Source organism: Larus michahellis, chromosome 2, assembly GCF_964199755.1.
Source record: "Larus michahellis chromosome 2, bLarMic1.1, whole genome shotgun sequence".
In the NCBI taxonomy this organism is placed as follows: domain Eukaryota; kingdom Metazoa; phylum Chordata; class Aves; order Charadriiformes; family Laridae; genus Larus; species Larus michahellis.
Genome location: NC_133897.1, coordinates 143,950,768 through 143,976,425, shown reverse-complemented (window position 1 = coordinate 143,976,425; position 25,658 = coordinate 143,950,768). Strand labels below are relative to the sequence as shown.

At 45.3% G+C, this 25,658-nt stretch overlaps 1 protein-coding gene across 6 annotated transcripts; it reads left to right on the top strand.

The window, feature by feature from the left end:
• Positions 1 to 1,840: 1,840 nt before the first annotated feature.
• TP53INP1 (tumor protein p53 inducible nuclear protein 1) lies at positions 1,841 to 14,293 on the top strand. Of its 6 annotated transcripts, none has more exons than XM_074577459.1 (6): positions 1,841 to 1,971; positions 5,643 to 5,924; positions 6,412 to 6,760; positions 7,260 to 7,352; positions 8,455 to 8,488; positions 10,840 to 12,366. In XM_074577459.1, exons 2-6 carry the CDS (start codon positions 5,813 to 5,815, stop codon positions 10,855 to 10,857), a joined length of 606 nt encoding a protein of 201 aa, XP_074433560.1. In that variant the 5' UTR covers positions 1,841 to 1,971; positions 5,643 to 5,812; the 3' UTR covers positions 10,858 to 12,366. The 6 variants fall into 6 exon arrangements, with proteins under 6 accessions (XP_074433560.1, XP_074433559.1, XP_074433563.1 ...); XM_074577458.1 differs by having other exon boundaries at positions 6,409 to 6,760; positions 10,840 to 12,359; XM_074577462.1 differs by lacking the exon at positions 7,260 to 7,352 and having other exon boundaries at positions 10,840 to 14,293.
• The last annotated feature ends 11,365 nt before the right edge of the window (positions 14,294 to 25,658 follow it).

Here is a 25,658-nt window from a genome sequence, read left to right as displayed (position 1 = left end):
TGTCATTGACCTCAGCGAGTGCGGGATGAAATACGCGGGCTCTCGGTCACCAGGTATTTAAGTCCACATACGTAATTTATTTCATTTGTAGCCATTCATATGCCCAAGTACTTCTCAGCTCTGGAACAAAAGCGCGCTGGTTGCCAGGTTGAGAAGAGGGGTAGCTTTCAGATCTGCTCCTCTCCCACCAACAGCAATGTGATTTGGAGGAAAGAATAAGCAAGTCCATTGTTTACAGCATTTTGGGATGCCAGGGAATTAAGGAAGGTAAGTCAAATGAAGAGGAAAGAAATGGAGAGCAACACTGCAGAAAGAGGAGCGCTCCTATCCCTTTAATTACTTCTCAGGCGACTTTAAAAAATATAAACGCTGGCCTTTTAACTTCATTACGAGTCTGTATCTCAAATACAACCCAAGCCTTCCTAGGGCTTGCCTACACTAGAAAAATACATTATGTTAATTGATTAACACGTAATGCTTAATATAATAGTCAATATAAACAAAGACTACTATGTTTAACATTTTTTGTTGTTGCTGACCCAAGGTAACCCAGCTGCCAAACATGACAGCTCTTGTCTACAGTAAGTGCTTTGTATCGCCTTAATTAACGTGTTCTAACACAATGTAATTTTGCAATACAGATAAGTCCTTCGGGGCATTTATTCTGTAAATTTAATTTTCTGTCTCGCCTATCTTGAATTCGCAGACACGCGCTGCTTCTGCCGTCTCCCCTCCCCCTTCGGTCCCGCAGCCCTGTCATTGGAAATCGAAGGAGCTTCATGGGCTTTTTCTCTGAGTTGCTTCAACTTATAATCCGAAAGTTCAATCAAACGTACAATCAGTCTACGTCCCTTGATGGTGCCGACATTATGAAAATAAAGTTGATCTCATAATTCAGGGAGGGTTAGTTTGTCCTAGAAAAAATATCATCAAATACCAGGCATTTGTGAAGTTTTTGCAAAAATCTTGCAAATTGTACAGCTTGGCAGTTTGTCAGTCAAATTGCACAGCCCATTCCCAGCTGTGGGAAGACACTTTTACTGTGTTTTTTTCCAAAATTTACTTTCTGTGTTTTGTTTTACATGGAAAAGCTTTGACCTTACGAGAAAAAAAAAAGGAGAAGGAAGGAAGGAAGGAAGGAAGGAAGGAAGGAAGGAAGGAAGGAAGGAAGGAAGGAAGGAAGGAAGGAAGGGAAAGAAAGAAGGAAAGAAGGAAAGAAGGAAAGAAGGAAAGAAGGAAAGAAAGAAAGAAAGAAAGAAAGAAAGAAAGAAAGAAAGAAAGAAAGAAAGAAAGAAAGAAAGAAAGAAAGAAAGAAAGAGAAAAAGAAAAGAAAGAGTACAAAAAGTATATTATTAAACACTGAGGTTAAAAGATCAAAAAGTTCATCTGAACTCCAGTGATGGTAACACGCCCATGCTGCACACCCCATATTTTAGTAGAAAATGTTATTATCGCTTGTTTAACATTAACATTAACATTAACATTAACATTAACATTAACATTAACATTAACATTAACATGACTCGAGCTACTCTGCAGGGCTGAAACCACGCAAAACCCGCTCTATTTTTACGGCGTGTCGCGTGCAGGGCAGTTTGGCCACGCGTCCATTTCAGCACCTTTCCACCGGTCGCAGGCATTTGATATATTATTGTATTATTTATTAGGGTTTAATTAAGCGAAGGCCTCCGAGGGGGCGGGGCGAGCGAGGGGGGCGAGGCGGGGCCGGACGGCCCCGCCCCGCCCCCTCGCTCGCCCCGCCCCCTCGCTCGCCCCGCCCACCAATCACGTGCGTTAGCGACAGCCGCCGCCGCCTCCCATTGGCAGAGGGGCGGGGAGGGGCGTGGCCAGGGAGGGGGCGGCCGGGCCCGTCAGCGGCGGCGCCGGGGCTATAACAACAAAGGGCTCCGCGGGGTGCGGACTCGGCGCGGCCGCGGAACGGGGGGAAACGGCGTCGGCAGACCGGGCCCGGTGAGTTTTGATGTTCGGCGGGGATAGGGTTGAGCTTCGGTGTCCCACCGGTGGTCTGAGTGCCCCGGGACTAGGCGGTGGAAGGCGGTCGGCGCAGCTCCCTGCATCCATCCCGGCTTTGCTTTCCGCGGAAAAACAGCGGGAGGAGTTGTTTGTGGGGGTTTTTTTGCCGGTTTTTTTCGGTTGTCGAAGAGCCGGTAGCCGTGTCCTACCCTCCCCCCCCACCACCCCCGTTCCCTCCGCCCAGCGGCGGGCCTGGGCTGGGCTCCGGAGCGCAGCCGGGAAGGTGCGCAGCTGCTACGGGCTCCGCCGGGTCAGCCGCCGGCTGGGCTGGAAGCGGCTTTTTGGAGCCTCCTGGTGGTAACGGAAAGGTGGCGAGATGGGGGCACGGGGGGGACAGGCAGCCAAAGCCCTCCGAGAACTGCAGAAGTCATTTGGGCGGGGTGTCTCTTTTGAGATTTTTTTGTTGGAATGCACCCCGTCTCCTCTGCTAGGATATAAACGGGGGAAAAAAAAAAAAAACAGGGAAAAAAAAGGGTTTTTTTGATGCAGCAACACAATGTTGTTGATCACCCCTGGAGTACTGTGTCCAGTTCTGGAACCCCCAGCACAGGAAAGACATGGACCTGTTGGAGCGGGTCCAGAGGAGGGACACAAAAATGATCATAGGGCTGGAGCACCTCTGCTATGAGAACAGGCTGAGAGAGTTGGGACTGTTCAGCCTGGAGAAGAGAAGGCTCCAGGGAGACCTTATAGGGGCCTTCCAGTACCTAAAGGGGGCCTACAGGAAAGGTGGGGAGGGACTCTTCATCAGGGAGTGGAGCAACAGGATGAGGGGAAGTGGTTTTGAACTGAAAGAGGGGAGACTTAGATCAGATATTGGGAAGAACATCTTTACTGTGAGGGTGGAGACACTGGAACAGGTTGCCCAGGGAAGCTGTGGATGCCCCATCCCTGGAAGTGTTCAAGGCCAGGCTGGATGGGGCTTTGAGCAGCCTGGTCTAGTGGGAGGTGTCCCTGCCCATGGCAGGGGGGTTGGAATTAGATGATCTTTAATGTCCCTTCCAACCCGAACCATTCTATGATTGGAGTGTTATCTGGAACAGCCTTTTATCACGGCTGTGGCAGAGCCAGTTGTTCCTAGTCTTGTCTTTTCTTGCAGCCAATAGTTCCTGGAGTGACTCTCTCAGCCTCTGTCTCGTTTGCCTCCCCTAGTGATGGCCCTTGATAACAGCGTCACTTCGGTGTCCCCATCTGCCTTGCACAATAGCATGCGAATGTGGCATTTTTCAAAGGCACTTGTCCAAGAGGATGTCAAAACATCAACCAGTTTCTAAATGATTCAGATGGCTTTTTGGATCCTCCTTGGCTGGGAAGGGGGAAATGGGGCGACCTGCTTTTGATCAATAGAAAGACATTTATGGTCCAAAAGCTGTAGCTTGTTTAGCTCTCGGGAGCAGTGATTTCCCTTTTCCTGGTTGGAGGTTAATTATTTGATGTTGCTGTGATGCCTGTGGAGCTGTCATGTAGGAGTGTGAGCTTTTGTCTTGCTCTGCTCTACATGAAGAACAAAAAGACAGCCCTTGCCTCAAGGTACTTCCAGTTTAGATCTAGGAAAGAGGCAACGCATGCATGAGGCCGTGGGAGTGTGGGGGAAGCCAGCACTGATCAGCAATTACGCTATGGCTTGTGAGTTAGCCTAAAGAAAAAAAACAAGCTCTTTTGTTCCTAGGCCTTGTGCCAGAAGAGGGTTAGGGGTGGATACTGAACATAACTGGAAAGCTACAAACTTCAAACTTTCACCTAGAATCCGTTTCCTTATCTGTGGCAAGCTCTGTCTGTAATTGAAGCACTCAAACCTCCTCAAGAAGATGCTTAGGAACACTGTGGGCATTTGGCGTTTCCTTAGGTAACCCGCCCCGGGCTTAGCGACATTAATGGTTAAAAGTGTTTCCTGCTAGTAACCACTGAAAATTGAACTTTACTGCAGTTAAAAGCCACTTCTGCTTACTGTCAATGTAGAAGAAGGGAATAAATGTTTGCATCTTTCTTCACATAATTGACTACTGTTGTAATTTTTTTTCCTTTCCTCTGTTAAGCTTTTCATTTTTTTAAACTTTATCCTTTTTCTGCAGACTTCTGATCATTCTTGTAGCTCTCTTAAAGAGAGCCCAGATGTTCTGTTTTCAAGCGTGGTCTTAAAAACTAGCCTTTTATCACTACTGCGGCTGAGCCAGTTGTTCCTAGTCATGGATTTTCCTGCAGCTGGTAGTTCCTGTTGAAGAACTAGAGTGCATAACTTCTGGAGTTACACTGTACCTTTTCATATCGCTTCTGAAGACTACTCTAGGCTTTAATCCTGTCCTTTTGTACCCTTTGGATAAGGAGGTAGCTGCATACGTGTCTATAGGAGCAGTATCATATGGAGCAGGTGCTTGTCCTTGCATCGAACAAGTGGGTGATGGGGTCTGGTGTCCTGGGGTAAGATGGCAAAGGCCAAAATGACCCTTTGGTGTGGCCTTTGGTGTGGCCTGAGCGTTACAGGATGGAGCTGGGTATACTGGCGTTAAATACAACCCTTTGAGTTGTATCTTTTAATGGCTGGGTTTGTCTGGTGTGGTGTGTCTTGCTCCTTTCTCTTTCTGAATGCAGACACTCATACCCTGCTACATGCATATCCTCTTCCCTATTAAATTATTAAACAGGTGTTTAATCTGTAATAATTCTGACATGCTGTGATAATTCAAGTATTACTATGGTGAAATTGACTTGTAAATTGGTGAATATTTTCCTTGTATAGCCTTTACTGATTCAGCTATGTCAATGGCTTATACTTACTGGCTCATACATAAATATTCAAAGGCTGTAAACATGCTGATCTGAGGTGGTTGAACATTCAGTTTCTTAGTAGTAACGGGATTTTTCATCTTAACCGCAAAATATAGTGTTCAGGTTTTTGGTGACTAATTGCTTGTAGATTTAGGGAGGTGTATTGAGAACCAAACATTGGTTTTAATTAAGTATACGTGTTACTTTTCCTTGTTGCTTGGACTTGCCATAGGTGACTAGTTGGGCTCTTGCTGTGAAAATGATCCCACTGGTAACTATGCGGTGCACTTTGAACCTGGAGAGGGGATGTGCCTTCCTGCAGTGTTAACTTGTAGGCAGCGGCCCTGGGCTGCGTGTGATGGGAGAGAGAAGATACGCTGCCTTGGGCACCCCTTGCAGGGATCTCTGGGAGAGGTGTGAGGCTGTGTCAGCAGAGGGGATGCCATGTCTGCAGCTGAAAATGTGTGCTTGCCCTTGGCATCTCGCTCCAACCGGGAGCAAGACAGGCGAGGAGCTGGGGGAGCACCTATGTGAGCGTGGAGGCATGAGGCTCCAGTATGAAAGTCCTCCTCCCGTAGGAGAAGGTGGGGACAGATGGCTGAACAGACATTTGCGTGAGGAGGAGGATCTGGAGGAAGGAGCTCAGCTCCAAGGACAGACCTAAACTTTTTGAGTGTTATCTAGCTGGGAGGGAATGGTGAATGCCAGTGAAGCTGCTTCTCCTCTTAGAAATGTTCACTGGCACCTCAGGCTGCGCTAATGAGAGGGTTTCTAATATGTTCTCTAGGGATGTTACCTATTGCTTTGTCATTAAGACCTCTGTCACTATTTTTTTTTTGCAGGTTTCACACAAGCTGTTTACCAGTCATGCCTCTGCATGTCCCGTACCTAAGCTGATAAAGCATCTATGCACTTTAATCTCGTCTATGCCACTCTTCTAGTACAGTGTGAGCTGTGCCTTGAACCTTGGATATAAAGACCTACCAGCCAAAGTCTTGTTTCTGCCTTAGTAATGTTCCAGAGGTTAAATAACATGCTCATGGGAGAGATTAATAGCTTGTCCAGCCAAGAGCCAGAGTTCAGCGAGAAAGAAGATGACGAGTGGATTCTGGTTGACTTTATAGGTAAGACGTCTGTCAAACGTAAGCTCTGCTTAGGAACCAGCAGCTTGGGAGAAACTTTACCTAAGCAAAACCAGTGTGGGTTAGAGCGTAGGTTGTCTTCCAAACAAATGTACCAAAACATGTTATGTAAACTGATGAGAAAAATGATGTCAGGTTTATAAGTCTGACACAGGCTTCAGCAGAACCACTTGTACAGATAAAATATGTTTGACTTATTACGCAATTGTATTGCGTTACTGATAACAGCTGTGTTGCGTGTCTAATGTGGCTTGTCAGGGAACTCCCTTTTCCCCTCCCCTTGCTTTTTTTTTTTTAAAAAAAGAAACCCAAACAAACATGTATACATGCTGATTAGGGGTTTATTCCTGTTTCTTTGTTGTCTTTTTTTATCTCGTTTCTGGCTACGTACAACCTTGTTATTTTTGACCTCCTGCAATCACCAACATCCATGGGTTCCTCTCCACTGACTGATGGCCACCGACAGCAGACACTTGCACTAATTGCTCCGTGGAGGAAGCGGACATCGCTGAAGCATCAGCCGCGGATGGCTCGCCTGTTTTCTCCTGTTTACCGTCTCCCTTGGAATGCTTGCCGGAGGCCAGCGAGTCTTGCTTCATCCAGTTTGAGTCGTGCCCCATGGAGGAGAGCTGGTTTATCACCCCTCCCCCGTGTTTTACTGCAGGTGGATTAACCACTATCAAAGTGGAAACCAGTCCGATGGAGAACCTCCTCATAGAGCATCCCAGCATGTCTGTGTATGCTGTCCACAATACCTGTCACAGCCTTAATGAGACTGGGTGTGGGGATGAGGAGTTCCGCAGCCCAGGTAGTCCCAGGTACGTCTGACTTCTCTTGTCAGGGAGCTCTGTTGCTGAAAATATCTGGTTTCTACTTGATCAGCTTAGACACTTAATACTGAATTTTCCAGCTTATTTCAGAGCAAGTGAATAAAGCATGAATACTACCCAAAGTGGGTAGGGTGGTCAGGGCTGCTTAGAAAAATGTTATACAAGATGACCGTGTCAGGAAACAGTTGGGTGTGCTATTTTGACACTGCAATAAATATTTATGGAGCCTAATTGTTCCCTCACAGAATGTGCTCCAGTCCTGTTGAAACTGGTGGCAGTTAGCTGTACGACTGATAACATAGATTTGAAAGCACTTTGCCCCCTCCATAGCTATATGTATTTTTCATAACTATTAGTCAGTACCCTTTTGGTCACCTTGTGAGATGAAACATATTACACTAACTATCCTGACAGGGAAGTCTGTTTTGGCGTTTTCTTGTTCCTTACACCTAGTGATAGATTAGGACAGGATTAAATTTTCCCGCAGGTGGCTTGTGGAACAAAAGCAAACTGAAATATTCCACAAAACTTACTCCCCTCAAGGTAAAAAGTTTTGCTGCAAACTTCTACTTTTAGCAAGGTAAGAAGTAGTGCTGTTTGACCTCTTTTTTTTTTTTGAGTGCTAAACATCTGGCCATGTGGAATTATTGCAGATGCATGTTTGCTGTGCACTGCTGCTTTGGGGGTAACTGTCCCATGTATACAGCTATATGAGCGCAGTACATGTAGATGTATACAAATAGAATATTTTTGCCATCGTGATCCCACACTTGCCTGTGCGTTCATTGATCTGGAAATAATTGGGTGTTTTGTGAATCGTGGTTAATAACAAAAACTGACTTTTCCTCCCATCTGGTGCCTACTGGTAGAAACAATTGGAGGGAAAAAAATCATAGTATAGTAAGCTTTGTTACACAGGGGAAAAAACGCATGCAGTGGTAGGCTTGCTGTAGGTAGATGCCCATCGACTTTTCTGATCACCTCCTTGCCACGTTTGAAGCTCTTATTTCAGAGGAACGGGTGACTGAGGGGACATACTACTGCATAATGTTGAAGCGTAGTGCCGATACAATTAATCTTGAAGAGCAGGGGACTTGTATAAATATTTGGGGAGGGCAGTTCGTGATGCTAAGTGTCAAGGGTCTAGCTTAACTTAAATCGGACAGAAGCTATAAGCACATAGCACCTTCAAAATGAGGGTCTGAAGGAATCTGCAGGAGAACTGTAGGCTGTGAGGCATATCCTAGTGAGAGACAGTAGATCAATTAATCTAAAATATCGATTATATTGGATAGTAACATGTAAAGTAAGATTCTGACTTTTCTCAGTGACTTGTGATCTAGGGATACTGGTGTAAATTCTTCTAGAGAAGAATCTTGTGTTATATTATGCTGTACACTTATGCTGCTTTAATGTGTCGGGAAGCTAAAGGTGTGGCGATCCTCAATGGGAGTGTGAATAAGTTTCTTCACACTGAATTCTGTGCCCTTGCTTCTGTCAGAGGATCCGGGCTTTTGTGTAAGAGTTATTTTTGTGTGGCAGAACTGGGAGTAGGCTTAAGTCTGAAGCTGATGAGGTAGATTACAGAAACTGGGAAAATCAATTACACTGATAATGCAGTAAGTTTCAAAAGCTGTTTTGAAGTCTCTAGTGGTTTAATGGTTGGCCATTTAATATTGTAGGGCCAAGAAAAGCTGCTTAAGGCACACTGGCACAGTAAGTACTACTGGTTTGGGACAGTGCTTCTTGTTTGATCAGGCTGCTAGCAACACTGCTTCCTCTAGAAGCCTTGTCTGCCAAAACAAGGTTTTAGGACTAACCTTTGTGCCAAATGATGTTACTTGATCAAGCCTAACTACATCTGCTTTAACAAGCCAAAACGCTAAGTGCAGAAAAATTACTTCAGTATTAATTGGGGTGGGGTCTGAAGCCTTTAATGTTTCTTGTGAAGTCTGGCTCTGTGGCGCAACTAGCAGGACACTTAACGCTTTCTAGTAAAATAGATGCTGGGGATGCAGCAGCAAATGTATGTAGCAGCGGTCTGGCTTTAGTCACAGCCCCTCTAAAATTATGTTTTGACAATATTGATGGTGGCTCATCAGCCCTGTTCTCTCAGTGCCCAGGGCTCACTAGTGCCAGGTGATGAAAGGCAACCGCAAAGATACCAAAAATGCTACTTTTCGGAAGAGTATGTGGCCTCTTAGCTAATTCAAACCACCTCTGCTATCCCAGTTTCACTTTCAGGTGGCAAGTGGAAGAATGTTGGTTTGTAAACCAGTGCTGAAAGGGTATTTGATAAGGCGGGGGGAAGCTTAAATATCTTCAACCAGCAATTATAAACCAGTTTTTCTCCTTTTGTGGAGGAAATCTATTTGCTCCTTTTAAATTCAAAGCAAAAGGATGTTGTATGACTAACTTGACGAAGAGAGGGAAGTTTATATTTTTCCATAACAAACCGCAACGCTTTGTATTAGCAGTTGCTGCCCTTTGCTAGCTAATGACATGCAGCAAGAGCCTGCTTAGGAAATTTGGGTTCTGGTAACACAAGGTGGTGTGGCTTCGTAGCTCCTTATGGCTTTCCCCAGAAAGGCTTCATTTGTAGTTCCACCTCTGGCACTGCTGAACATGTTAAGGGATTGCCCCATATAGAAAACAGTAGCCCTATATTTGCCAGCACCCTAATGTAAATTAAACTGGTGTAATCTGCATAGAAAGTGTTTACAAGGCACTGTAAATTGACTTGTGCTGTGTTGCTCGCTTATTTCTTGCTTTGTATTTCAAGTGGTAGGTTTAGGACAACCTCCAGTGAAGGAACATGTAGCTGTTCATGGCTTCAGTCAGTCAAATCAAGCTATCCAAGGAGCCAAGAGCAAGCAGATTTGGATATTTAAAAGAAAAAAAGTCGAAGGGAGGGAGTATTTCCTTGCTAACAGGGAGTATTTCACTCCAGTGTGGAGTTGGGGGAGGCAGAAGAGCTCTCTTCTGTGCCAGGCACCTGCAGCCCGCCCAAGGAGCAAGGCTACAAGGGTGTCCCATGGGCATGGCAGTCCAGACTTGTGTCTGCAGGGACATCATACAATAAATGCAAGTTAAGCTCTTCCAGAGAGACTCTCTAAAGTCACGCTAGTGCTGAAAAACAGATTTTCCCCAAAAGACCTCTTGCTCATGCCTGAGCAAGCTCCTGGTCTTGCAGACAACTTTCCTGGGCACCATGGAGTTGACAGCTGGTGGGCCCTGGGTGGAGAGAGAGAAGGCAAGCAACTCTGGTCATACCAGCAGTGGCACTCAGACTTGGGTTTTGCTTTGCTTTTAAAACTGCCAGGCTATTTTTAGCTTTGCTTTGGAAGTATCAGGAAACATCAGTGATTGTTCTGTTAAGTAGGGAAGTCCTTTCTCAATATGTCAGTCCCTGCTTGCATAGGCTGCTGATTTGTTTTTCCACTAGTGCATGATGGAGTAAGGGTTTGCCAAAACTGCTGACTGTCTGCTCATGAAATCTAGAGGGCTGGTTGAGGAACAATCCTTCTAAGATATTTCCTGTGTGTCACAACTGGTCTGTCTTTCCCATTCCTCTGCATGACCATTGTTTGGATTTACTTGTGTGGCTGGCAATCCAAACACACTTTCATTAGCGTGCTTCTGTTTTCAGGCTGGCCCACCTATGTTCAAGATGCTTTTAAACCAAACTTCACCTAGTCGATAGCCCCAAGTCTTCTAAAGCCGGAGCAGCGTGACACACATTGCTTTATATTTCTGGTCTATGTTGCATCTCGGGCTTAGGGAGGTGGGTTGGGGAAGGAAGGGTGCAATAGCATAATGCACCAAAAATCCAAAGGCTGTTGTGGTGCCCTTGCACTAAGATTGAGTTGGCGGCACCATGCATTACTTACCAGTGTGCTTTTCCTAAAGAGGCTTGACCTTGCATCAGCCCAAATCTCTGCCCAGTAGATTAAGAGTGTCCTTTTGAAATGCCGGGTGTTGATGTCCATGTTCTCCTGCCCGCTATAGTTTGCATGTCTTTCCAATGCACCTCAGTAACGACTGATATCTGCTCATTACTTTTCCAGACTGGAGGCCCGAAATGAAACAGGACAGCGTGTTCACTGCTATGTCACAGCTCTTGCTACTCGTTCAACTTTCCTGGAAAAAAACAAGAGCTTTCGTCCTACCCACTGGATAAAAGAACATAATGAAAGACACTATCTCAACAGAAACGGTCTCCGTCGCCAAAACCTCACCAGGGATTGCCACTCTCGGCAAATCAAGCACAATGGACTGTTTGTTCACCAGCCTTGCCAGCGTCAGTTCAATTACTGATGGCTCTCATGGTTTTAATCTATGGTCTAATTGTTTTTAAGTTGCTCTTGTTTTCATGCATAGGTAAGTGTGGTCAATCCCAAGCTGATCATCAAACCCTCAAACATGATCATAACTAGTGTTGCATTCTTTTGAAAAGACACATAAATCTCTGCACATCATGCAGCAAGTCCTAAACGTTGGTGGTAAATTTCAATGTCTTGGAAGCCTATCAATACAATAGTTTGTGTGCTGTTTTATAAACTATGATGTATAGATGGGTTCTTAGTTGGTATTTTTAAAGAAACTTCACTGAGATGGAAATCAGTTACATTTTGCATTAATCAAAGTGGACTTAGAAAACTTAAGGATAGCCATATGCTTTAAAGACCACTACTTGACAGCTTGTGTATCTGTCTGTATTCAGCATATATGATTACTTTCTAATAAGGAAATACTATAGCTGCTGGTGGATATTACATAGCTATGCTGAACTGTTACAAGAAGGACATCTAATCTAAATTGCCTAGTACCTGCTTGTGTTAGTGGAGTCTGTAGGTGTGTTGGGTACTAATTATGGGTGTCAGAAAAAGGTTAAATGTCCCCCCCAATATTGTCGCAGTATGATATGGCACTGGTGTTACAGATGTAGTACCTCACAGTGGAGTGGAAGGAAAAGTGGACCTAGGGGTTAAGTGCAGATGCACAACCCAGAGAGCTGAACTGGGTTTTACTTGGTACAGTTCGAGTCCTTTCTCTAACTCTTTCTGTCTTTTGAAAGATGTATTTCCCCTACCCTGTTTCATTTAATCTCTAATCTAGTTAAAGGAAAATGATGGTGGATCCACCATTCTTTTAATCTCATCATTAGCTGACTGCTCTTTAAGTAAGTCAGGCTGATGGATGGCTATTTCTGAGCTGCTAATTGCTGTTAGATTGTCTCGTATTTACAGATTGAGGGTAGCTCAAAAGTAGCTAGAAGGAAGGTTTTATCAGAAGTTCTTCTAGTTTTCTCTCTATGAAAATGAAGTCTGAGTTAATTGTGACTGGAAATGAAGGGCAGTGTGTGGCAGGGAGAGGAGCACGCTGAAAAACAGTCTTGCAGAACTAAACACAGTGATGGCAGGGGGTGTAAAAATTGAGATAGATGGGCAGTGGTTGTTCTCCTACCCCATTGGGGGCAGAAGGACTGGATAGCCATTCTGTTGGGCCAAACAGGAAAGAAAAGCTATTCAAAACTAACCAGTAGTTTTCTTTAAGAACACTGCGTGAGATGTTTTGGAAGCTGGCAGGCACTTAAAAAAAAAAAGTTCCCCTGTTAAGAAAGAGTGTGTATTACACAGCAGCCACATGGCACACAACCCTGATATATCAATCTGGGAAGCAAATTAAATGGCTATGGAGGTAAGGAAGCAGAAATCTGCACCAAAAGAAGGGAGGAAGTAGAAGTAAGTTTATCCCCCTTTCTGTCAGTGCTTAATGTGACTTACTGTTTTTTCCTTGTGTTTAGTGCCTCGGGCATTAAAGTGTTAACATTACATTCAGCCATGTCTTCCAGTAGTCCTTATACAGAAGTTAATATAAGGAGTCACGCGAGGAGTCTTTGAAATTAGGCAGGATCGATAACGTGAGTTATTCTAGACCTATGAAGCATTTTAAATTCAGCTAAATGCTTCAGTTTCACTGAAGCAAAAACCCAGCAATTTGGATTAACCTTGATGTAGTGGTACTGTTGCATGTTCTGCAGGTGGAACTGTTGTGGCACATACTTAGTGTACAAGAAACGATATTTATAACGTCCGTTTCAGTGCAGATGTGCTGCTTCACTGGGATTAGTTAGGATTGTTGCAAAGGGATGTTGACAAATAGTTAAATATATAAAAGAAAGAGGTGCTTTCCTGGATAGACTAGCTTTTTTTTTTTAACTCTAAAGACATGTTGAATTCACATAGACAGTGAAAGAAAACAGAATTGGTCACATCATCAGTTTCCAAAGCAGAGATTTTGTTACTACTCTTCTCAGCAGTATGTGCCCATGTCCATACAACAATTCTTTTGTGGTCCAAGTACTCTGGTTTAGCTGCAAATAAGTGTAGTTTCACTAGTCTTTCATCTGTTCATGAGTACTCTTACTTGCCTCAGATTATCTGCCTTTATCACTCCAATTCTTTGCCTGGCTTGAACTGCCTTCTCCTCACTGCCAACTTTCTAGCTCAGGAAAACTCTTTGCTTTCCTTTATTTTTCTTTTATATAAAAGTAACTACTTTCCTTCAGCTTTAATTTTCTTAAAGTGAAATGAAGGAAGATGGAGTCTCCACCTCCCCATGTTGGAAGGAGTAAGCGATCCTTTAACTCTTAATGGGGAGATGGAGTTGAGAGTATAAGGCTCCCAGGCGTTACAGTGAGAGCCTTGGTCCGTTCTTCTCAGTAGGCAAGTAAATGCAACTTTAGACTGCTCCTAGAATTGGGAGATACCGATCTTTTTATACTACATTACTAGATGACTTTCTGGTGATGAAAACCTATATCTTTCAGGATATAAACTGTTTTGTTGCACAAAGCTGTGCTTCTCAATTTGTAATATTGGAAACCGTATTATTGTGTGAGATAGTACTGCATCAATGGCTTTTTGTTGATTTGTTTTACGTATTTATGTTGGTCTAGCCCTGTTTTTTGCCTGGAGCTATTGGGCAATTAGATTTGTTTTGGTTTTCTGTTTTAATAGTGAGCTGTGTGGCTTTTTATATGGTTTTTGAATTGTATTAAAGTGTGTGTTTTTTCTTGTAAAAGTGGAGGCCTTGCACTGTCTCATACGGATTGATATTCATGAATCTTGCTGAAACTGTATTTTCATATGTATTGGTCAATAGACAGATTTGCATTTTAAACTGTGCCTTCTACACAGCAAACTTGAAGATTCAAAAGGGACATTTCAGTTAGGATTAATACTGTACATCAGTCTATGCATATATGGCAGCTTCTCTCCAGAGCCACCTCTCTATTTGTAGCAGTCCTTTTGATATGGAAGAATGTCTGGCTCTTATTTTTTTAATAGTTTAACACAAGCTGAAAACCGACAAAATACAGCACTTTGCCAAAAAGTAGCATTGCTTAACCAGTGTGCATTTACTAAAGCGATCTTCTGTATTTTGTTTTCATAGTGCATTCTGTGCACCATGGGGAGACATGATCTTAACTCTCAATAAAAAATGGCCTATCAAAAACTGTCAGTCTGTTCTTTTATGTTACAGGTCAGTCAAAGTCCAAATGCCTGAGCACCCCATTCAGGTGTGGTAGGTACAAGTACAGAGTATCTCAGAATGCTTGCACTAGTATGGAAGTTCTTCTGGGAACCAGTTAGCATTACTGATGAAGTGACAGCCCGCAGTCTAAGGAGTGCTATACATCCCTGCCAACTGCTGCGTTTCCTGATCATGGAATTGTAGGGGTTGCAAGGGACCTTCAGAGGTCATCTAGTCCAAACCCTCTGCCGAAGCAGGTTTACCTGGAGTAGGTTGGACAGAAACGCAGCCAGGCTGGTTTTGAGTATCTCCAGAGAAGGAGACTTCACCACCTCTCTGGGCAGCCTGTTCCAGTGCTCTGTCACCCTCAAAGAAGTTTTTCCTCATGTTGAGATGGAACTTCCTGTGTCCCCGCTTGTGTCTGTTGCCCCTTGTCCTGATCAGCGTGCAGAAGTGCTGTAGGTGAACAGGACAGTGATAAAAACACATTACCACTAAAAGTGTGTGTCTCCCCCCAGGGTGGGGGGAAGGTTTTTCCTTACCTAGGCTGAACCTCTCCTGTTTCAACTCATATCCATTGCCTTTCGTCCTCCTGCCATGCACCACCATGAAGAATCTGGAAGGCTGCTGTTAGCATTGAAGAGGTGGAAGCAGGGACAGATAACCTGTGAGGGACATAGAGACCCTCTGTGAATGCCCAGGGGTGGAGTTAGGCAACCCAAAGCCAAGCCCATCTGTGCAAATGTCCAGGGATGGAGTTAGGAAAGTCAAGCCCATCTGTAGCTGAACCTGGCAAGGGATGTCAAGGACAATAGGCTTTCCACGGGTATATCAGCTGCAAAAGGAAGATAAGAGAAAATGTGGGCCTGCTGATAAACTGGACAGAAGTCCTCATGACAAAGGACATGGAGAAGGCTGAGGCAGTCCATGTCTTCTTTGTCTTGGTCTCTACTAGTAAGACCAGCCTTTGGGAATTGCAGGCCTCTGAAGCCAGTGGGAAATGCTAGAGCAAGGAAGATCAGCCCTTGGTTGAGAAGGATCGAGCTAAGAAATGCTTAAAAAGATGGGACGTCCACAGACTTATGGGACATGTCCGTGACTGGTGAAGGAGCTGACTGATGTCACTGTGAAATTGTTCTCAATTATCTTAAAGGTTATAGCAATGGACGGGCTTCCTGAAGGCTAGAAGAAAGCAAATGTCCTTTCTATCTTCAAGAAGGACAAGAATAATAGAGACAATCAGTCTCACCTTGATCTCTGGGAACGTGATGGAGCAAATGATCCTGGAAAGCATTTCTGAACATGAACAAGAAGGTGATTAAGAGGAGCCAGAATAGACTTAGGCAGGGGAAAGATGCCTGACAGCCTGATACACAATGGTAGAAGGCTGGCTCAGTGGATGAGGGGAGAGCAGTAGATGTTGTTTATCTTGACTTTAGCAAGGCTTTTAACGTTGTCCCCCATAACATCGTCACAAACTGATGAATTATGCACCACCTAAGTAGGTGGTGAGCAGGTGCATCAAGAACTGGCTGAACTACTGTGCTCAAAGGGCTGTGATCAGTGGCATGAAGCCGAGCTGAAGGCTAGTTGCCACTGCTGTACGCTACCAATATTGGATCTTGCACTGTTAAAAGCCTTCATTAATGACTTGGGTCACGGGGCAGAGTGCATAATCAGCAAGCTTGCAGAAGATAGGAGGAGTTGTTTATACATCAGAAGGACCTTGACAGACTGGAGAAATGGGCACACAGGAGCCTCATGGAATTCAACAAGGAGAAATCTGGAGTCTTGCACCTAAGGGAGAAGTAACCTCGGGCCCCAGTACAGGCTGGAGGCGAACTGGCTGGAAAAAGCCCAGAGGGTCCTGGTGGACACCAAGTTGACCATGAGTCAGCAGTGCACCCTTGTGGCCTCAAAAAACTAAAAGCTTCCTGGGCTGCATTAGGAAGAGTGTTGCCAGCAGGTGGAGGGAGGCGATCCTTCCCCTCCACTCTGCTGGTGAGACACATCTGGGTGCTGTGTCCAGTGCTGAGCTGCCCAGCACAAGAGAGATGTGGACATAGTGGAGTGTATCCAGCAAGAGTCCAGGGAGATGGTAATAGGATTGAAGACTGACAGGATTGAACACCTGATGGGGCAGTAAAGAAGATAGAGCCAGAATCCTCTAGTGGTGCCCAGTGAAAGGACAAAAGGCAAGGGGAATTACATCTAAATGTAAGGAATAAGCTTACTGGTCTTCTCCAGGTTGTTCTTTTGGCTTTTCATGAAAATGTGTGTGAATATTTTTATTTCCCTCCAATCATGAGGGATCCCTGGTCTCCATGGCTTTTCAAAGACCATGGAGAGTGGCCTTGCAAGGACACCAGCCAGCTTTCTCGGCACGTTGGCTGTGGGCTGCTGGGCTCCGTGGACTTCTGTGGGTTGAGTTGTTGCAAGTAGTCCCTGACCTGATTTTCAACCACTGAACAAACTGGGTGGCAAAATAATCTGTTTAACTGACAGCGATGAAACAGAATTTGTGCAGCAAAGCATCCATCTTCCCAGAGGAAATACTGAGTAAAACCTCTCCTTTTCAAATGTAGATTTTGTGACTTACACATTTATCAAAGCAGCGAGCCTATGTTGAGAGCTGTACAGTATTCTGCAGGAGAAAGTTTCACCAATTATGCCTGTATAATCTTATCCATACAGATAATGTAATATAGCTATACTGATAGTGTTCCTCTTAGGGGTGCTTAGTTCAGACTTAATGCAACCTTTTTTAAATTTAGGTTGGATGCTTCCCAAAACATTACGAACTAGTGTTTTTTAAAACTTTTCTGTGCTGAAGCAAAGATGTTCATATAAAGGGTCATATCAATGTAACCATATTGACTTAAGTTCTCACTTTACATTCTGTTTTTTCTGTTTATATAAATCCTCGTATGTCTGTGATGAAGCTAGCATAGTAATTAGTGTTCTCTGGCACTTAATGCTGATGGAGGCAATCTGTTTCCTTATTGAGTCGTTCAGTATCTGCTTTCTTTGCCTCATTGACTTCTTTTGGTGCCTGTTTATAACCACAAAATGGTGTTACCTCTGTTATTCAGTGGTACTTGCAAGTAGGGTTCAGGGTTTTTGACAGACGTAGAAATGACTCATCAAAAGAACAGGCTGGTGCTGCTGCAGCACTGTTGTTCCCGTGATGTGGTCGCGATACGCCAGTCAGAGAATAAGTAGGACTGAACTGAGACTTAACAGGATGCATATAAAGTTTTGTGTATCAACCAGCCTTTTTCTTCATGAAAATACTGTCCTGGAGCTACTGCTGTATAACTAATACTTCAGAAGTTAAAATCTCTTGACTTGTTCCAAAGTTTTGTGGGTAGATTGATAGTTGAACACTCAAATACCTTAATGAGGCAGATAACTATAGTGTATTTTCATGAGTAAGCTAAGGAAAAGTAATAATAACCAAAAAAGAAAACCCTGATAAGAGTAACAAAACTAGGCTAGTGGCCAGGGGCACATCTCCGCTTGCAGACATGGGCTGTGCCATACGTCTATTCTTTCTCCTGAAGTGCAGTCTTCCCATTATTGTGTCCAAGCAAGATGACCTAGTCAGGCAATATAATAAGAAATACAACTATGACCAAAAATCAGCCTATCAGAGTATTAAAAGAATCCCAGATTCCCTGAAATGGGGCTCTGCAGAGAATTAGTAGAGGCAGGAGAGAGGTGGGAAAGAGGAAGGAGGCCTCAGGCTTTTGAGGTATGTGGGTAATGGTGAACAGCTCTCAATTTTTGCAAGGTGAATAAAGAAGATGCGATCACAATTAAGAAAGGGGGGGACTGACATGGGGCAGAGGAAGTGAATTCCAGCTCCAGCTTTTCTGTTTGTGGTGTAAGACCAAGGAATAGGAAATGGTTGTGTCTCGTATTAAATGGGGAGGAAAGAGAGGAATTTGGCTTCTGTGGCTTGTGACAAGCCACCTAACAGCTGAATTACTAGATATATCTTTACCAAATATCTACTAATAGAGGGCAGTTTGGGATGGGGTATTATCTCCTCCACATCTCCTTTGCCTCTGAAGAGATCCATGATGTGCCCTAAACACAGCCACGACTGGTGCCATGAAGAATCGTAAGTCTTAGTCCCCAGGTGTTGAAAAGGTGTTTGCTACAGTGCTTGGAAGCTTGGGCATCAGCAGTAAAAGCTCTTCACCTTGCATGCTTGGGAAGGAAAGTCCTGAGCCCAGGGCCCATCAGTTGCAGGTTTGACGAGGTAATGTGAGTCATCTGAATGAGGAACCACATACACTCCTAGGTCAGAGGCTGAGGCAGGGAGAAGGCGGCCTTCCCCTGCAGCCAGCTGCCTGCTTCTCGTGGCAGCAGGGGGAAGTGGTGTCTCCTAACATGCTGCCCACCTTAGGAGGTCATGGTGAGAATAAGTTAATCTATTTTGTTTTTAAAGAGTACTGTATTATTGTCCTGCTTGTGTTCTACACAGCTCTTTTCTGTGACCTGAGATTCCTTCTTTTCCATTACCTACACTTATCTCTTAGTCCAAAAGGTATCACATTTACAGCCCAGTCGTGAAACAATGCTGGAAAACACAAGGAAGGTGAGTCTTGTTATTTCCTTGAGCCGCAGACAGGAGATCCGACATAGGGGTAGGTGAAGATAGGCTCAGTGTTTGGCTATTAGTTACAGGTGCTGCTTCTCACTGCAGAAATGCTGTCCTTACTGAGGTTTGACTGTGGGATTTATTCAGGATATCAATGGTAAGGATTGTACTTTAAAGGTGTTTCACCCTTGGTGTATTGAAAGTGGGAGTTTAAAAGTTTGCATACAAGAAAGGATAGGGGTCTTTGACAGGACATGGGTAAAGCACCTCCTGTGTAACAGGGGCTCTCTCCCCACCAAATGAGAAAAAAAAAAAAAAAAACAAACATAAAATAAGTTAATCTTGTAAGGTCTTAAAAAAATTCCTTAATGCATATTAAACTAGATCATGCCTAATTTGAGAAAGACTCTGAAATGAAACAAGGGGAAAGCAGTAGAATATTATAGGTTCTAGTAGAAAACAAGGGGGTTTAAACCTCAGGGCTTCAACTTATCCCATGCTGCTCAGCAGAAGAATCATAGACTCATAGAATGGTTAGAGTTGGAAGCGACATTAAAGTCCATCTGTTCCAACCCCCTTGCCATGGGCAGGGACACCTCCCACTAGACCAGGTTGCTCAAAGCCCCATCCAGCCTGGCCTTGAATGCTTCCAGGGATGGGGCATCCACAGGTTCCCTGGGCAACCTGTGCCAGCGTCTCACCACCCTCACAGTAAAGAATTTCTTCCTAATATCTAACCTAAATCTCCCTCTTTCAGTTTAAAACCATTACTCCTCGTCTTATCACTACAGTCCCTGATAAAGAATCCCTCCCCACCTTTCCTGTAGTCCCCCATTAAGTACTGTAAGGTCCCAATAAGGTCTCCTTAGCCTTCTCTTCTCCAGGCTGAACAAGCCCAACTCTCTCAGCCTGTCCTCATAGCAGAGGTGCTCCATCCTTCTGATCATTTTTGTCTCTCTCCTCTGGACCCGCTCCAACAGGTCCATGTCTTTCCTGTGCTGAGGAATCCAAAGCTGGACACAGTATGCCAGGTGGGGTCTCACCAGAGCAGAGTAGGGGGCAGAATCACCTCCCTTGACCTGCTGGCCGCACTACTTTTGATTCAGCCCAGTATGTGGTTGGCTTTCTGGGCTGCGAGCGTTCATGTTGAGCTTTTCATCAACCAACACCCCCAAGTCCTTCTCCTCATGGCTGCTACCAATCCATTCTCCACCCAGCCTGTATTTGTGCTTGGGATTGCCCTGACCCACGTGCAGGACCTTGCACTCGTCCTTGTTGAACTTCATGAGGTTTGCACGAGCTCACCTCTCAAGCCTGTCCAGGTCCCTCTGGATGGCATCCTTTCCCTCTAGCGTGTCTACCACACCACGCAGCTTAGTGTCATCAGCAAACTTGCTCAGGGTGCATTCAATCCCAACATCCATGTCACCAACAAAGATGTTATGCAGCACCCGTCCCAGTACTGACCCCTGAGGAGCGCCACTCATCACTGGTCTGCACTTGGACATCAAGCCGTTGACTGCAACTCTGAGTGCGATCATCCAGCCAATTCCTTATCTGAGTGGTCCATCCATCAAATTCACATCTCTCCAATTTAGACACAAGGATGTCATGGGGACAGTGTCAAATGCTTTGCACAAGTCCAGGTAGATGATGTCAGTTCCCTTTTCCTTATCCACCAATGTAAAAGGCCACCAAATTTGTCAGACATGATTTGCCTTTAATGAAGCCATGTTGGCTGTCACTGATCACCTTGTTATTTTCCATGTGCCTTAGCATAGTTTCCAGGAAGATCTGCTCCGTTATCTTGCTGGGCACAGAGGTGAGACTGACTGGCCTGTAGTTCCCCGTGTCTTTTTCCCTTTTTAAAATGGGGGTTACTTTTCCCCTTTTTCAGTCAGCAGGAACTTCACCAGACCGCCACAACTTCTCAAATATGATGTATAATGGCTTAACAGCTTCATCTGCCAGTTCCCTTGGGACCCGCAGATGTATCTCATCAGGTCCCATGGACTTGTGCACCTTCAGGTTCCTTAGATGGTCTCAAACCTGGTCTTCTACAGTGTGTGGTTCTTCATTCTCCCAGCCTTTACACCCTGTGACTAGGGTCGTGTGACTAGAGCACTTTCTGGTGAAGACTGAGGCATAAAAGTCGTTGAGTACCTCAGCCTTCTCCATATCCCAGTGTCCTGGTTTGAGGATCAGGTCTCCCGTTTCCTTATGGAGGGGACCCACATTTTCCTAGTCTTCCTTTTATCACTGACATAGCTGGAGAAGCTTTTCTTGTTGCCCTTGACATCCCTGACCAAATTTAACTCTATCTGGGCTTTAGCTTTCCTAACCTGATCTCTGGCTGCTCAGAGAATTTCTCTGTATTCCTCCCAGTCTACCTGTCCTTGCTTCCACCTTCTGTAGGCTTCCTTTTCATGTCTGAGTTTGTCCAAGAGCTCCTTGTTCATCCATGCAGGCTTCCTGGTGTTTTCACCTGACTTCCTGTTTGTTGGGATGCGTCACTCCTGAGCTTGGAGGAGGTGATCCTTGAATATTAACCAGCTTTCTTGGGCCCCTCTTCCCTCCAGGGCTTTATCCCATGGTACTCTATCAAGCAGATCCCTGAAGAGGCCAAAGTCTGCTCTCCTGAAGTCCAGGGTAGTGATCTTGCTGTGCTCCCTCATCGCTGCCCTAAGGACCCTGAACTCCACCATTTCATGGTCCCTGCAGCCAAGGCTGCCCTTGGGCTTCATGTTCCCTACCAGCTCTTACTTATTGGTGAGAACAAGGTCCAGCATAGTACCTCTCCTCATTGGCTCCTCAATCGCTTGGAGAAAGAAATTATCATTGATATATTCCAGGAACTTCATGGATTGCTTGTGCCCTGCCATGTTGTCCCTCCAACAGATACCGGGGTGGTTAAGTTCCCCGTGAGGACCAGGGCTTGTAAACATAAGGCTGCTCCTATCTGCCTGCTTGGTCTTCCTGGTCAGATGGCCTGTAGCAGTCTCCCACTGTAATGACACCTGTCCCTGTACTCCCTTTAATCCTGACCCATAAGCTCTCAGTCAGCTCCTCATCCATCCCCAGGTGGAACTCCATGCACTCCATCCGGTCATTGACACAGAGGACAACACCTCCTCCTTGTCTCCCCTCCCTATCCTTCCTAAAGAGCCTGTATCCTTCCATTCCAACACTCCAGTCATAGGAGCCATCCCACCACATCTCTGTGATGCCAATAAGATCATAGTCCTGCAGGAGTGTGCGCATCTCTAACTCCTCTTGTTTATTCCCCCTGCTACACGCATTTGCATAGAGGCATTTAAATTGGGCTTAATACATTGGTTGGGCTCTCAATGAAGATGACTGACTGGCTGAAGTGGCTGCAATTCCTTTGTGCTGCACTCCAGGTGCTCTCCTGCTGACCTGTGGTCTTTCTCCAGGCTCTGGGCATCTATTGCTGGCACTGGCATCAAACTGGTAGGAGATGGATGGATTGAGGTTCCTCTGCCCCGGCAGCTTTAGTTTAAAGCCCTCTTCATGAGTTTGGCAAGCCTATGACCAAAGATGCTCTTCCCCTTCTCTGACAGATGAGCCCCATCAGCCCCCAGCAGAACTGCTTTCTCAAAGCGAGTCCCGTTGTCTAAGTAGCCAAACCCCTGGCTGTGGCACCAGTCTTGTAATCACTTGTTGACTTGCCAGATTCAACTGGCCCTTTGAAATCCCTTTCCTTTGACCAGGAGGACTGGTGAAAAAAACTATCTGTGTTTCAGAGTCCTTTACCACTGCTCCCAGGGCTCTGTAATCCTTCTTGATACTCCTCAGATTGCTTCTGGTGGTATCACTGGTGCCCACATGAAAAAACAGCAGTGGATAATAGTCAGCAGACTGTATGAGGCTTGGTAGTCTCTCAGTGATGTCTTATGATACAAGCCCCTGGTGAGCAGCATGCCTCTCTAGAGAGTGCATCAGGTCAGCAAATGGATGCCTCCGTACCTTTTAGAAGAGCGAAAACATTTCGGTTTGGGAAGGGTGCAACTTCCTACTAAAGGATTCGTCTTTAGGAGGGGTGTAAAGCTTTAACGGTGCTTTGCTTAGGCTATGTAGCTGGAGCCCTACTGTAATAAATAAGCTTAAACCTCCTCTTAAAGACAATGAAGTTCATCCACACAAGTGTCCTGGAGCAGGCCTTTCCCTTAACTAAGTTATAGAATAGCTTTGACAACACGGCTGTGAATCCAAAGGACAAAACCTAGCAGTACAAATGAATGACCATAGCGAAATATTTACTGCAACAAGATAGGAATATGGGGGGTGATATTCCCTGCTATTTTGTGCCTGGATCACAGTGGAGATGTGTGCAAGTGTTTGTAATGAAATACCGCTCCCTTCTTTGGGAACAATCGGAAGGATTCAGAAGCTCTGGGAGCACACTCAGTAAATGGATCGATCCTCATGGCTTTCAATCTCTGCTTTATAGGTCCCTAGCAGACTCTGGGGTGCTTCAAAGAGACCCATAAAAGGATAATCAAGAAAAGCAACCCCAGCTGTGGAAACTTGTAAGGAAGGCCCTGTAATTCCTACCTTTCCAATGGGGTTCACACCTTCTCTGGGACACACCGAGAAGTGGTAATGAGAAAAAAAAATTGAAAACCACTAGACTAGTCAAAAAGGGCTTACCAGTTCCCAGCACAAATACTGCTTAGCAGTTGTAGTGTATTCCCAGAAGCTTAAAAATTCTTCCCACTTTTACACTCATCCCTCCTAAGGAAGCATCCACATAATGAAAGAAGAAGGAGGTACAGTGTGTTAACTCACTTGGAAGTGTCCCAGTGTGAACGAAGTCACTTTAGATTTATTGCCACATCAAAAGGTCAGTACATTAACTTGCATTAAAAACATAATTTAATTGTCTGCAGCAGAATTTTATTACACACTAGCTTATGGGTTGTTGTGTGTTTGGTTTTTTTTTTTCTGTGCTGCTAAAAATTCATGGGAGAAGTTGCTGGCAGAGTGGAAAATACTTATGGGACCTGGTGCATTTTCTACTACTGAGGTAAAATGACAAATATGGTGGCATGTTACCTGCAGCAGCTCACATCAAAAGGTGTGGAAAAACGAGCAGCATAGTCATTACAGTCTTTGTGCTGAGACCTATTCATGGCAGACCTGATCCATTAAATTTTCGGCTGTTTTTCATTTTGCAGTATTCTCCTTTCACAGTGTGCCATGGAATTTATTCCTGATGCCCCAAAACCGCTTTGCTGCTTGGAGGCTGGCTGCCACCAAGCCCTAACTTGACATCTGTGAGGGGTGGAGGATTTTTAGAAAAAAAAAAAAGATACTTTGTCTCTCCTCTCATGCTAGCCCCTTCATGCAGTCCAGTTCTTTTTAACAAGTTGACTATGGTGGGGTTTCAACTTCAGCAAGTGAGTTAAAGGCCTGAGGTCGGTGTTAGGTCAAAAGTTTGCCCAAATTCAGGAGACCACCTTCTCTCTGTAGTCAGTGGAGCAGGAGATGCATTTCTAGACAGCAGGATGGTGTCTTCATCTTGCTGGTGAACTTCAGTGGAAACCAACTAACAGAGCCACCTGCTGAAGGCTACGTCTACTTTAGGCACCCCAAACTATGACATGAGTTAGATTCCTTGAGACGAGCTGGTGCAATATAGACAGTTGAAAAGGTTGTTTCTAAGTGCCAATGGGCTTGAACAGATGACAGTGGTTTGTGGGTTTTTTTACGTCCCTTTTGAGCCACAACTAGCAGATTTTCTTTATGATGAGGACTGGAATGGGTATTTTGCAGAGCTGAGGAGGCTGGGTGGCTGCAACATCTATCTCGCGCGTCTGTCATGCACGCTGCTTTACTTGAAGTTTGCAGGAATCGTTGTCCCCACTCCATCTGTTGCTGTAAGCACCCGCAGTTGAGAGACGGCCCTAAACTTGTGACCTGTTAAAATGTTGTCAGCAATCCTACTGTAACACCTCTGCCTTTGGTGGGCTGTGCTGCCATTTCTCTTGCCCTTCAAAATGGCAAAGCTATGAGAAGGTAAGCACCAAAACCTGTTTATTGTGCTTAATTACTATAATAGGTATTTAGAGGCAAAAACTATGTTTACTCTTCAATAGCATTACACTTTGGAGAAGAGAAAGCAGAAGTGATAAAAATGATGACGAGGTGGATTTACTTGAAGGCAGCTGTGGCTTCTTTTTGTGTTGTTTTGCAGCAGGTGTGCTCTGCGCTGCGAGAGAGGAGAGGGAAAGTACCCGTTGCTCCCCACCACCAAAATGGCCACGGGTGCCCTGCGCTCAGGTGAGGGCCTGCTTCCACGCACACAGGGGATGAGGCTGTCCATGGGAGACCATGGAAGGCTGTGCTTGGGGAAGGCTGGTTTCCTGCTGGGACGAATTTCTCTGTGCTTAAACACACCACAAAAATGGAGGGGGAGAGAAGGGACCTCAGGGAAGGTCTCGAACGCAAAGGCCCAGGCCCCTCCCGGCCTTCATGAGGCACAGCTGGGTGAAGGCCATCCCTTCGTGGTGAGGTGTCTGACAGCCATTGGGCTGACAACCCCCCACCCGTGAACGTGGGGTGAACGGGGGCCGCTCCCACGGGAGCGGGGTGTCGGTGGGGTGTCGGGGGGCTGCTCCCACAGGAAGCTGGTGGCACAGGGATAAGAGTGGTGTCGCCGAGCAGACACTCCCGGCGGGGGCAGGGGTGCTGCTGAGGGGCAGCGGGCTGCTGCCC